Source organism: Xenopus laevis, chromosome 8L, assembly GCF_017654675.1.
Source record: "Xenopus laevis strain J_2021 chromosome 8L, Xenopus_laevis_v10.1, whole genome shotgun sequence".
In the NCBI taxonomy this organism is placed as follows: domain Eukaryota; kingdom Metazoa; phylum Chordata; class Amphibia; order Anura; family Pipidae; genus Xenopus; species Xenopus laevis.
In genome coordinates this window covers 29,716,821-29,729,698 of record NC_054385.1, presented here as the reverse complement: position 1 = coordinate 29,729,698, position 12,878 = coordinate 29,716,821, and the positions used below count along the sequence as shown (strand labels likewise).

The 12,878-nt window shown below is 41.0% G+C and overlaps 2 protein-coding genes across 3 annotated transcripts in view; one reads left to right on the top strand and one right to left on the bottom strand.

Moving 5' to 3' along the window:
- LOC121396962 overlaps positions 1 to 12,878 on the bottom strand; it is a 338,181-nt gene that overhangs the window by 234,500 nt on the left and 90,803 nt on the right. The gene's annotated exons all lie outside the window — the stretch shown is intronic.
- Positions 6,342 to 7,353, top strand: LOC108705576 (ATP-binding cassette sub-family D member 1-like). Its single transcript, XM_041573895.1, has 2 exons — positions 6,342 to 6,606; positions 6,688 to 7,353. Exons 1-2 carry the CDS (start codon positions 6,342 to 6,344, stop codon positions 7,254 to 7,256), a joined length of 834 nt encoding a protein of 277 aa, XP_041429829.1. The 3' UTR covers positions 7,257 to 7,353.

Here is a 12,878-nt window from a genome sequence, read left to right as displayed (position 1 = left end):
AAAACTAAATAACTCAAAAAACCACAAATAATAAAAATGAAAACCAATTGCAAATTGTCTCAGAATATCACCCTCTACCAGGGGTGTAATTACAGAGGAAGCAGGCCCTGAGTCTGCAGGGGGCCCAGGAGGTATAGTGGGCCCCATGAGTCCCTAATTAATACGTATAAATTGAATATATACTTGTAATACAGGACAACTTCTGGATATGTTGGGGCCTAAAATTTATTTGCTGTGGGGCCCAGTAACATCTAGTTACACCACTGCTCTCTACATTATAGTAAAACTTAATTTAAAGGTGAAAAACCCCTTTAACTAAAAGCTGAACCATACCCTGAAGTCATGGCTGAAATACACACCCAGCATTCTTTATTTTTTTTGGGACCTGTGTGCGATCCAGGAATGCTCACATGGTTAACCGTGTATCGGCCACGAATCAGTTCCCATTCAGGATGGCCTTTGCCAATCAAGACAGAAAGTAGGTGGTGGTGACCTATTTCATTAATCATGATAGCACAATGAATACTCTGTATGCATTTGGAAAGTGGATTTTCAGGGAAACAGTCACCAAATTCAATGGGGAGCAAGAAATAGGAATTTACCACTACAGTTCTAATGCTTTAATTCTCCTGTAAGTGACGTTACCTTACATAAAGGACTCTTGGGAAATAAATGAAGTAGCATAATAGTACTGAAAACATTTTTACTTGCAGCATGCATGTTTCCTGTATTAAAGGGGACATACAGAATCTCTAATTTGAAACACTTATCACTGCTACTACTGTTTAGAACAACATAAACCCAAAAATAAAACAAAAGGCATTAAGTTTGCCCATGTGCAGTAACCAATAAGATGTTGCCTTAAAATATGTGACCAGTAATTGCACCCTGCTGATTGTTTGCAACAGGTAATTAGTATAAAGGTGATTGAATAAAGTTTAAAATCACAATTTACAAGAACGTCGGATGCTCGGAATTTAAAATGTTTTGATTTTCACAAATTCATTCCGCACATGATTATTGGTCCATTATATTCTTTTTTTCTGACATTTTCAGGGAATAAACCATGAACAGACAATTAAAGGAAATCAGGGAAACATTTTAATTAAATTCAAGGTTACAGTATATTGCCGGCCTTCAGAATCATAGATCCCTATAATAGCAAACAATGAATTACCAGAGGTCTTGCTGGTTGGTATTCCCAAACTACCGAGGGTCTCCATCATAACATCATTGTAAGACTCCTTGTGTCTCTCTATATATTCCCACTCTTCTGTGGAAAAATAGACAGCAGCATCTCCACTCTTTATATTGACCTGAAACACACACAATCTTATTGAGCATGGACATACTTATAATAATAATATTAATAATACACTGCCATTTACCCATAGTTATCAACACCAATGTGTGATTTCAAGGAATCATGGCACCCTTCTACATGAAACATATTTATAAGAAGATTTCTGAGGCAAATCCACAAACATTTCAGATTCCTTTTAGTCTTTAAAGGAGTTGTTTTTAAATTACATTTTAGTAATCGGAGACAATTTGCAATTGTTTTTTATTTACTTGTGGTTTATAAGTTATTTAGATTTTTATTCAGCAGCTCTCCAGTTTGCATTTTCAGCAATCTGGTTGCTTGTGTCCAAATTACTCTAACAACCATGCATTGATAACAATAAGGGACTGGAATATGAATAGGAGAGGGTCTGCATAGAAAGATGTCTATTAAAAGTAGCAATTGCAATACATTTGTTTTGTTTTTTTAGATAGGGTTTTCAAGCTAGAGAGAGTTAGAAGAAGGCAAATAACTAAGATAACTATGAAAAAGAAAAAAATGAGGGCCAATTGAAAAGTTGCTTATAATTGGCCATTATATTAAAAGTTAGATTAAAGGTGAACCACCTCTTTAAAGCAAAGGTTCACGTTTAGTATGACGTAGAGAGTGATATTCTGAAGCATCTTGCAATTGTTTTTCGTTTTTTATTGTGTTTTTTGAGTTATTTAGCTTTTTATTCAACAGCTCTCCAGTTTCAGCAATCTGGTTGCTATGGTCCAAATTCTCCCTAGCAACCATGCATTGATTTGAATAAAAGATTGGAATAAGAATATGAGAGGGCCTGGATAGAAAGCTGACTAACAAAAAGTTGCAATAATAATAAACGTGTAACCTTACATGTAGCCTTACAGAGCATTTGGTTTTTAGATGGAGTCAGTGACCCCCATCTGAAAGCTGAAATGAGTCAGAAGGTAAATAATTCAAAAACTATTAAAAAGAAAAAAAATTAAGATCAATTGAAAAGCTGCTTAGAATTAGCCATACTGGAACCTACTAAAAGTTAACTTAAAGGTGAACGACCCCTTTGAAGAACCGCTCAGTTTACTCACCTCTCCAGTTAGAAGGTGTATGCTTTGGGGAGCATTCTTCTTCATAATGATGTATTGCTGAAACAGAAATGGATTTCAAAACTAAGGGAAGCCAAGAGACAGATTTCATGCATATTCTAGAGCTTATTTATGTTTTATTGAAGTGCTACTGATCCCCAAAATTGTAGCACATGCACAAGAAATGTATAGCATAATGTCTGTTCCTATGTATTCTGTCAAAGCAAAGCACAACTCACAGGCATTGCATGAGAAGAAGTACCACTTCCCTGAAGTAACAGATAAACAAGGCACAGAGCAACAAAATCCACAGGTTATAGCACAGCCAATCGTGTGTCAGGAGATCACTGCAGCTAAATAGTGCCAACAATATGGGGAGGCACATTTATCATAGTTTGTATTCCGAATTCATGCAAGTTTTTAAAAACTTCCCTAAACTCCCATAAATTTTCAAAAATTCAACCAATCTAAATTTATTTAACAAATCGATTTTTTTTTATGAATGGAATCAACTCAAAAACTTGAATTGAATTCGGATCGAATTTTAAAAACTTGATTATAGTTTTTTCTCTGAAAAATAAACTTGAATATGAGGAAGTCTGCAAACAACTCAAAATTGATCCCTCAATGTCTCCCATTGACCAAGAGTAGGACTACACAGATGTTTTCTGCAGGATCCAACACTCTGCGACAAATTGATCTGACCGGACACGACTGTTGGATGCAGACGCTGCATTTTGCATCCTACAGTCGCATTGGATAAACGCTGCAACTTTATCGACATTTCCATGACTTACCTTATTTCCCTCGCATGCAATTTGTCGCCAGCGTTTTGTCGCAGCATGTCGGATCCTGCAGAAAACGCCCGTATAGTCCTACCCTTGGTCAATGGGAGACATTGAGGGATCAATTTTGAGTTGTTTGCAGCCTTCCTCATATTCAAGTTTTGAATTTCCATTGCATCCGATTTGTTGCAGCGTGTCGGATCGCGCAGAAAACGTCAGTGTAGTCCTACCCTTAAACAGCAATTTGGCAGGTTTTAAGTCGTGAATAGTCGAATTTGAGTTCTTAAAGGGCCAGAATATCTTGAAATTCTAATTCGATTTTAAAAAAAAACTTGAATCTAATTTTAATAACTCCCTAGTCGAATTTGACTTTTTTGACCATAACATTTTCAATTCGACCCTTGATAAATCTGCCCCTTAATATCTGCTACTCAGATGGTGCCTCCCACTCAGCAGCAAACTTTTTGAACACTTGCCACTAAGGACCTTTTAGCCCAACAGTGGAATTTACTATTACTGTTAAATATTAAGTTCTAGTGACACTGGGGCAATCTTGAGCTGCTCTTACCTCCCCAGTAAGCAGGAAGATTATCTCCAGCGCATGATTCACTATCCGTTCTGTCATCTTCTTCTTGTCTTTCTTGATGGTCATGGTTGTTTTAAGACTAAGCCTGGCAGAGAGAGATGAGGAAAAGATAGTATAATGTGAAATATGTTTTTGAGTTGATCATATTTAATTCATATTTTGGTCACTTTTGTAAATTTCTGACTGGATTTGAGAATTCATAACTAGTTTCTGATTTTTGCAGGGCTGCCTTAATTCTATAAGCAATGAGCTCTGAACCTTGTGCCTGATTTTATTTCAGCAGATCAGTGATGTACAAATTGAAAGACCAATGCCAACCTTAACCTGCCCAATCCCAACAGAATGGTCAACCAACAGTGGGAGTGGGCAAGACAAACATTGCTGGAGGGACTGGGACACAATGCAGAGTCAATGCAGAGAGCAGCAATTGCTCTGGGTGCAAGTGCTATGTGCATAAGCACTACTCTGTTCAGGTCAGTAACTTATACCCAATGGTGCACCTTACATACAAGGATTCATTCGTCCCTGCACTATGCACATCTTTCATAACAGTTGCCGTTACAACATGTGATTTAGGTATGACCAGGTTCACATGAACTGCAAATAAGCATGGCAAAAATATTTTCTGTTTGGTGTTTTATGAATGCAATATTGCACCTGCTTTTTGCATCTTACACCAAAAGGTATCATCATATTAGTCGAGTTTTATGGTGAAAAAAACCCTTAAATCGCACGAATCATGCATGTTTTCAGGCAGAACCCTCTGACAAAAACGAACATTAAACAGGCTGTTAAGCTGTTCAAATGATTGAAGGGACGTCTGCCATTGACTTCTATAGAACCTCAACAGGTTTAAGGTGGTCTCAAATATTCAAGTTTTTTTATTCCCCTATGCAAACATGCAGTGATTGCAGCCTTTTTTCTGCACTTTGCAAGCTCCATTGAGCTTGACCTGATGTTATTATGGAAAGGGACTACTGAACTGTGTTAAAGATGATTAGGTTAGTGTGTTGGCTTCATGGAAGAGGTGAGTAGAGGGGAGCGTCTAATGCTCTAGGGTAATTTGTTTCACAAAATGCTGTAAATGTATTATTACTTATCTTTCTATTCAGGCCCTCTCCTATTCCAGTCTCTTATTCAAGTCAATACATAGTTTCTAGGGTAACTTGGACCATAGCAACCAGAAATTGCAAATTGGAGAGCTGCTGAATAAAAAGCTAAATAAGTAAAAAAAAAACACACATACAAAAAAACGAAAAGCAATTGCAAATGATCTCAGACTATCACTCTCTACATCATATTAAACGTTAACTCAAAGGAAAGCCTCCCAGTCTCTCCGTCTGTCAAAGCAACAGGGACTTCATTCACGAACACAGGTTCTAAATTGCACCAATGCAGTAACCCATAACAACCGATCTTCCCTTTTCTTAAGGCAGGCTAATTGCTGATTGGTTTCTATGGGTGACGGTGGAGGTGCAATTGTGCGTCAGTGTTGCTAAATGAGCCTCTCTGTCCCACCGATTCCTCTCACCGTCACTGCCCTTAAAATCACTTGGATATGAGAATTGGCAGAAAGCACCCTGCCTAATTCACAACATTGATCTTGTTTTAGTGCAGAATTTCATTGTGTAAATGATCCCAATCAGGTATATAACAGAACAGTAGAGACAGAGGCTGTTCATAACAAGGACCTGTATTTGCTAATACAAGAGGGGGGGGGGATATTCTTCAGCAGTCCATTAGGTTTCTCTATAAATCAGAGATGCTGCTGACTGTATTGGCAAGATCCAAATGTAACGTCTGTTTTGTTTCCAATTCATTCTGTTTTAGATAACAGACCTACAGCTACACTGGAAGCCGCATCCAATCAGACAAAAGAGCCCATTTATTCCTGCCTTTTCCTATCTGTCCTGATGGGAAGAAAATAGAATATATGTGTATACGCTTGTGTATTTAATTTCCATAGTATTTAAATCAAGGGCAAGATAACCCTATCATTTCCTTCTAGCACCAGACTAGAGTATTAAAGGAGAAGGAAAGCTACTGAAGCAGTTTATTGCCAATAGATAAGCCACAGTAGAGCAAGCTATAACAGTATATTTATTCTGCAGAATGCTTTACCATACTTGAGTAAACAGCTCTTGAAGTGTTCTCTGTTTGTTTAGGATAACAGCTGCCATATTGGCTTGGCGTGACATCACTTCCGGCCTGAGTCTCTCCCTGCTCGCTCATAGCTCTGGGCTCAGATTACCGCAGGGAGGGGAAGAGGAGCAAACTGAGCATGCTCAAGGCCATGCCCTGGAGGTTTAAGCTGAAAACAGGAAGTCTGATACAGGAGCCCATGTGTACACAATATAAGGAAAGAAATGCTGTGTTTCTTTTGACAGAGGACTCTGAGCAGCATTACTTTGAGGGTTTACTGGTGTATTTATATAGACCTTTCTAATAAAGCTTACTTAATTTTAGCCTTTCCTTCTCCTTTAACATAGGGCAGTTATACAGGATGAGTATTGTCATCAAGTTCACTGTGTAGTCTGGTAGCTGCAGGTTATTCTATAGATATTATACGTACTGCCCCCATCATGATTCAGGTTTGCCTGTCCCCCGTCACCCGTTCTGCCGTGTTAAAACGCGTGGCGGCGCTGGCGGCTTACGGGGCCCGGAGGATTTACCCATCGCTGAGACGCCTTTGCCTTCAGCTACAAAACGACCCCAAGACTACGGGGCTCCCGAGAAGCACAGAGGAATTGTCGTCTTCTCCAAATTCACATGAGAGAACTGCGGTTTACAGAGCCTTTTTCCGCAGGTTTGCCCGCCTCTTGCACCTGCTGTTGCCTAAGCTGGCGTGTAAAGAGTTTGGGCTGTTGTTATTGCATTTGGCTGCCCTCATCTCTAGGACGTTTCTGTCGGTGTAAGTGGCCCAACTAGACGGGCGCTTGACCAGGGCTATAGTCAAGAAACGACCGCCCAGTTTTGTGTGGCAGCTTCTTAAGTGGCTCCTTATTGCTCTTCCAGCAACCTTCATCAACAGCGCCATCCGTTACCTTGAGGGCCAGTCGAGCTTGGCCTTCCGAACCCGATTGGTTGCCCATGCTTATCGATTATATTTTGGCCAGCAAACCTATTACAGAGTCAGTAACATGGATGGACGACTGCGCAACCCTGACCAGTCACTGACTGAGGACGTAGTGGCCTTTGCCAACTCAGTGGCCCATTTATACTCTAACTTGACCAAACCTGTGCTGGATGTGGTGGTGACCACGTACACTTTGATCAGTACGGCCAAGTCAAAAGGGGCTAACACAGCCTGGCCATCAACTATCGCTGGACATGTAGTCGTCATCACCGCCAAAGTGCTCAGAAGCTGTTCCCCGAAATTCGGCAAACTGGTAGCGGAGGAGGCGCGCCGCAAAGGAGAACTTTGCTACATGCATTCAAGGGTGGTTGCCAATTCAGAAGAGATCGCATTTTATGGGGGACAGAGACATAAGAATTGATTGCTGGGGAATTGCAACTGTGCCATTAAAGGAACAGTTCAATGTAAAAATAATAACTGGGTAAATCGAGAAAATAAAAAATGTTTCTAATATAGTTAGTTAGCCAAAACTACTTCCTGCTTTTCAGCTCTCTAACTCTGAGTTAGTCAGTGACTTTAAGGGGGGCCACATGGGACATAACTGTTCAGGTTCTGGATCAGTTTGCAGATTGATCCTTAGTATTTAGCTCAGATTCAAAAGCAACATTTATGACCCATATGACCCCCCTCAAGTCTCTGATTGGTTACTGCCTGGTAACCAACGAGTAGAAACCAAAAAAGCTGCAAAGCTGGAAGTAGTGTTCTGGTTATTATGTTACACATCCAGTCACTCCAGCCTTTATACATTACATTTTTGGCTAACTAACTATGTTAGAAACATTTTTTGCACAGCCTATCCATTTACTCCGTTTTTATTTTTACACTGATCAATTCCTTTAAAGGCTGTTGCTGCTTGTTTCAGTAGACTTATCCTGTGATATGCTATAATTGTAATGTATTCATTAGTTAGAGGCTGTTCATGACTAATGGAGATGAATACTTTGGTGAATATGCAGCTGGAGTGGGTTATTTGTGTCAGCTGAGTGCTAAGGTTGGGCACATTCCTGTTAAGTAAAAGGAGAAAAGGGTCTCTGTGTCATTTCTGAGAACTTGCTGGGTATTTTGAGATCTGGTAAATAGCAATGTACTTCATCGCATGTTAGGAGTGAAATCTTTTGTAGGTTGGTTGAAAATGGCCCGAGAGACTTATCTGTTACAAAAAAGTGTAAGTAAAGGAGGCCATACATTGGTAGATGGAGAGGTTTCCAAACAAGCTGACCTTGCACTGATATGCCCACCTTGAGCCTAGGGCCCAACGATGAAATCACAAGGCCAGGAATGCAGGCGGTGGGATTGAAGACTGCATCAACAAACCAATGCAGTCCCTCCATCCAATAGGAATTTTACAAGCCTGCCCAATCGACATCTGGACGATTATCTTCCAGATATCGATCGTGGAAGTCCACCGGAGGGCCCCATACACTCAGCCTGTGTATGACCACCTTATCCCTTCCTTGTTATTGAGGGCCACACCTTTGTTTCCTTACTGGGCACATTGTGGTTGTGTTAGGATACTGTTGGGGTATTAGACTTACCAGCACTGAATCCCTGCATGACTTTGGCTCTGCTTTTATTATGGGCAGGGCACAGGGATACTTTATATGCACCTCTGTGTTCTCTTAGCAAAGTCTCCTACGGAGACTTTTTTTTAAAAACATTTTACTACTGATGCTTTGATTTAAGGCTATTAAATGCCTAGGACCCACCCCATTTTGGGGCTGCCACTGTATTAAGAAAGTTGAATTAGAGGCACTGCCAATTGTTTAACCCTTTTTCAGGCCATGTACCTTGGAGTGCCAGCAACACAGAATCCGTGGGTGTTCTAGGGACCCCCTAGCAGATAGCACTGTGCGATCACTTCTGGAACCAAACCAAGTGTCTGCTCTTTGGAAATTATCTTGTATTTCCAGTGATGGGTGTATCCTATTCATGCCTGTAATAACAAACATAGGGTAAGAAACGCATTTTGTAACAATAGCCTAGGGCTCGGGTATCAAACGTAGCCTATATGCCCAATGATGATTCACAAACTGTACAATTCATTAGTGTTACTATAGACATCTCCTCCTCCCCCCCCCCATACAAATCTCTGTGCATTACAAATATGTAGCCAGCTACTTGGAAGAATGATAGGGAAGACAGCAGTCACTGAACTTCCCAAAAGAGAGGTATGGAGATCCTGGATTAGGAGAGAGACCTTTTGCTAACACAGATTTCCAATGCCCTTGAAGGTTCAGCCTAAATCAGTGTTTGTCCCTGTGTTTCCCCATAGGCGCAGGCAGATGGACCAAAGGACAAGAAGGACGACTGAGTCAGCCATGGATCCTCCCAAAGCATCCCCATCAGCGCCTGTCTGTTGTTTTCATGGAGTGGTTCCTGTGACGTGCATAGCAGTGGCAAAAATCACTTTTTTTTTAAGATGGGCTCTTGGCACCAGTCATTTTTTATACATCTATTATTTCCAGCACTCTGGTCTTCTCTTCTATCCTCTCTCTAATGCTATCAGTCTGCTTTCTGCTTCCATATCATAGACTGTAATCCAGAGCCCCCAGCCAAGTCACTGCCACCCCATAAAACATCCTAGGGCCGGTTTGTGTTTCTTTTACAGTCCCTCCTGTCTCCCAGGAATAAGTTTGGTTAGTTCACGCTGAAGAGGGGCGATACATTATTATATATAGTTGCAGCTACAGAATTGTGATCTGAGTGCAATTAGTGTTCTTGCTTTGCATGCCCAGCCCCGAGTCAATAAACCTGGGTTAAACAAAGTCTATTTCTATGGGGTTTTTTTATATCGTAAGTTTTTTTTTCGCCCTTTTTGCAGCAGCACTGACATGTCATGCCAATGTTTATATGGGGTGGATTCGGGCCAAAAAATGCACAGCTGTTAATTTCTTTAGCCAAAATCTCCCCCTCCATATCCACCCCTCAGCAGTAATGGCATGTGTGAGATTACATTTAAGCTATTTCCATTGGCTGACACCGTATGTGTGAGGTACCATTGTAGGAAATTGTGTCCAATTGGTGCATGTGACATAAAACCAGAGAAGGACACAGGTGGTAGTAACATAGGAGCGGGAAATAAAGCAGATGACTTACCATTACACTAATAACAAAGAAAAAAAAACGCCAGCACATTCTAGAGCTGCTATAAATGATAAAAAGGCAATATTTGTACACAAAGAAAAATTGCTAGTGCACAGTTTGCCTTTAAAAATAATTATTACAAAAAATGAGGTGTGTACCACACTTTGCCTAAAATATGTAAGCTCACGTGCCAAGTCAAGGCCCCTCATTGTACGTGAATCCTACACTATATTTGTGAGCATTCTAATTTTGTAGTGCATTTAAAGTCCCTCAGCAACCAACATGATTAGGTAGCAAGACCAACATTACCCTTAACTCAGAAGCTCTAGTGAGAAAGCAGGGAAATGTTCATCCCCAGCCAACAAACATACACATGTTGAATAATTACCCTCCTACTAGTGATGTGCGGGCTGAGAATTTCTCGACCCAGGCCCGCTGCTCCCCTTTATTTACAGACCCGCCCCGCAGTGACGTCACAAAAGGGGCAGGCGGAAGTCTATTAATTCCGGCGCCGGAAGCCGGCAGTACTAGGGCAGGGAGAGCAGGAGAAGAGCTCGGCCAGCAACCCGCACAATTTGTCCAGGGGTCAGCCCGAACCTGCCTGACCCGCCGGCCTCGGGTCGGCCCGCACATCACTACTACCTACGCTATTAACATTCTAAGTTTGTAGTGCATTTAAAATCAAGTCACCCAGAAAACTGTGTGACTGAGTAATAAGACACTGGTGAACTTCCCCTTAAGTAAAAAAGCAAGGATCTTTTAAGACCCAGCCAATTAACATACATCTATAAGTAACTCCCTGTTTTAAAGGCTGAATATTTGGCTACAATTTGTACACAAAACACATAAAAAAATCCCCAGCACTTTGTCTAACCCATGATGTGGCGTTGACCAGCTGCTAGAAGCACCCTTGTGCCAGCGCTTGGTCTAACCCACATTCTGGAGGATGATACTAGTGCCACTTAATCCAGGTTAATGGATGTTACCCAGTCATCTGTGCCACGTCATACATAAACCAGTCAGCAACTGCACACACTAAACCACCACATCCCTCATGGTGTTATATTAAATCATAACCCAGAATAACAGAACAGTGACATGAACCAGCACATAATCTCTGCCAGTAGCACAACTAGCACTCACTATTTTCTGACTTTACAGACACCCACCATAGAGCCAATGCTATACAGCAGGCAAGTTACAGAACTTGCACTCAAAGATCCTTGTTGTTGGGAAACCTTGCATGTATCCGTGTTTGCAGATGACACAAAACTATGCAGCCCAATTTAATTCCATCCAGGATGTGACATCCTTGCAACACGATCTTGACAAACTGGCAATCTGGGCAGCTAAGTGGCAAATGAAATTCAATGTTGATAAATGTAAAGTCATGCACCTGGGATGTAAAAATATCCACTTATACCCTTAATGGGACTGCACTAGGCAAATCCATTGTGGAAAAGGATCTTGGAGTTAATAAACTTGGCTGTAGCAAGCAATGCAAGTCAGCAGTATCAAGGGAAAATAAGGTCTTGAGTTGTATTAAAAGGGGCATAGATTCACGGGAGGAGGGGGTCATTCTTCCACTTTATAGAGCACTGGTAAGGCCCCATCTAGAATGTGCCGTACAGGTTTGGTCTCCATCACTCAAACAGGACATTATTGTATTAGAGAGGGTACAGAGAAGGACAACTAAGCTGGTAAAAGATATGGAAAATCTTAGCTATGAGGAAAGACTGGCCAAGTTGGGGATGTTCACGCTGGAGAAGAGGCTCTTAGGGGATAATCTAACTATGTATAAATAAATCAGGGAATCTTATAATAATCTAATGCTTATTTACCAGAAGGTCTTTCCAGCTGATGTGAGGTCACCCATTCCGATTAGAAGAAAGGAGGTTCTGCCTTAATATTCGGAAGGGTTTTTTTTACAGTGAGAGCTGTGAAGATGTGGAATTGTCTCCCTGAATTAGTTGCACAGGCTGATACATTAGATAGCTTCAAGAAGGGGTTGGATGGTGTTTAGCAAGTGAGGGAATACAGGGATATGGGAGATAGCTCATAGTACAAGTTGATCCAGGGACTGGTCCCATTGCCATTTTGGAGTCAGGAAGGAATTTTCCCCTCTCTGAGGCAAATTGGAGAGGCTTCAGATGGAGTTCTTTGTCTTCCTCTGGATCAACTAGCAGTTAGGCAGGATATCTATAGACTTTAAAGGTTGAACGTTGTACATGTCTTTTTTTCAACCTAACTTACTATGTTACTATGTTCTACTTCAGTTATATAGAGTAGTGTGGTGCCCTCCATTATTTGCTCCATGGGAAGTGGACTTTGCAAATATGAAGCAAATTGTACTACCAGAAGTTTGCTTTCATTAGTCTTACTACTGCTGACAGGCTGCTATGGGTTGCAACAGCCGCAAAAAATTTATTATGGTCTTATGAGTGGCCTCCAGTGTCAACCATTCCCAAGAGGGACTCTGCTCCGGGTGATTTTTCCTTGAAATTATGAACAGTAGTACCAGATGCACTGTCTAACTGTAATAAGCAATCTGCCTCTGTCTGTCTGTCTATATATCCATCTATCTCTGTCTGTCTGTCTGTCTATCTATCTATATTGAATCCATCTATCTCTACCAGTCTGTCTTTCTATATCTTATCTATCTCTTCCTGTCTATCTATCTATCTACCGCTTGCCTATCTGTCTATCGAGAGAGATACAGATGACGTGTAGTGTTATCTGTAAGAAGCCAACCTGCAATACCCCGATGTTCCTTTCAGCCGACAGTAAATCTTGTGATGTTGCTCTGCTTTATACCGACCAGAAAAACAGCAGATGATTCCTCTATTAACTCGGCTCCATTTTCCCAGCAGAGCAACATCACAAGACTTTTCCTCTTCTT

Excerpts from the sequence above, each read along its gene's own strand:
- LOC108705576 (XM_041573895.1), top strand. The coding sequence starts at position 6,342 with ATGATTCAGGTTTGCCTGTCCCCCGTCACCCGTTCTGCCGTGTTAAAA. Across the intron at positions 6,607-6,687 it reads GCTGTTGCCTAAGCTGGCGT|ACGGGCGCTTGACCAGGGCT; the intron begins GTAAAGAGTTTG and ends TGGCCCAACTAG.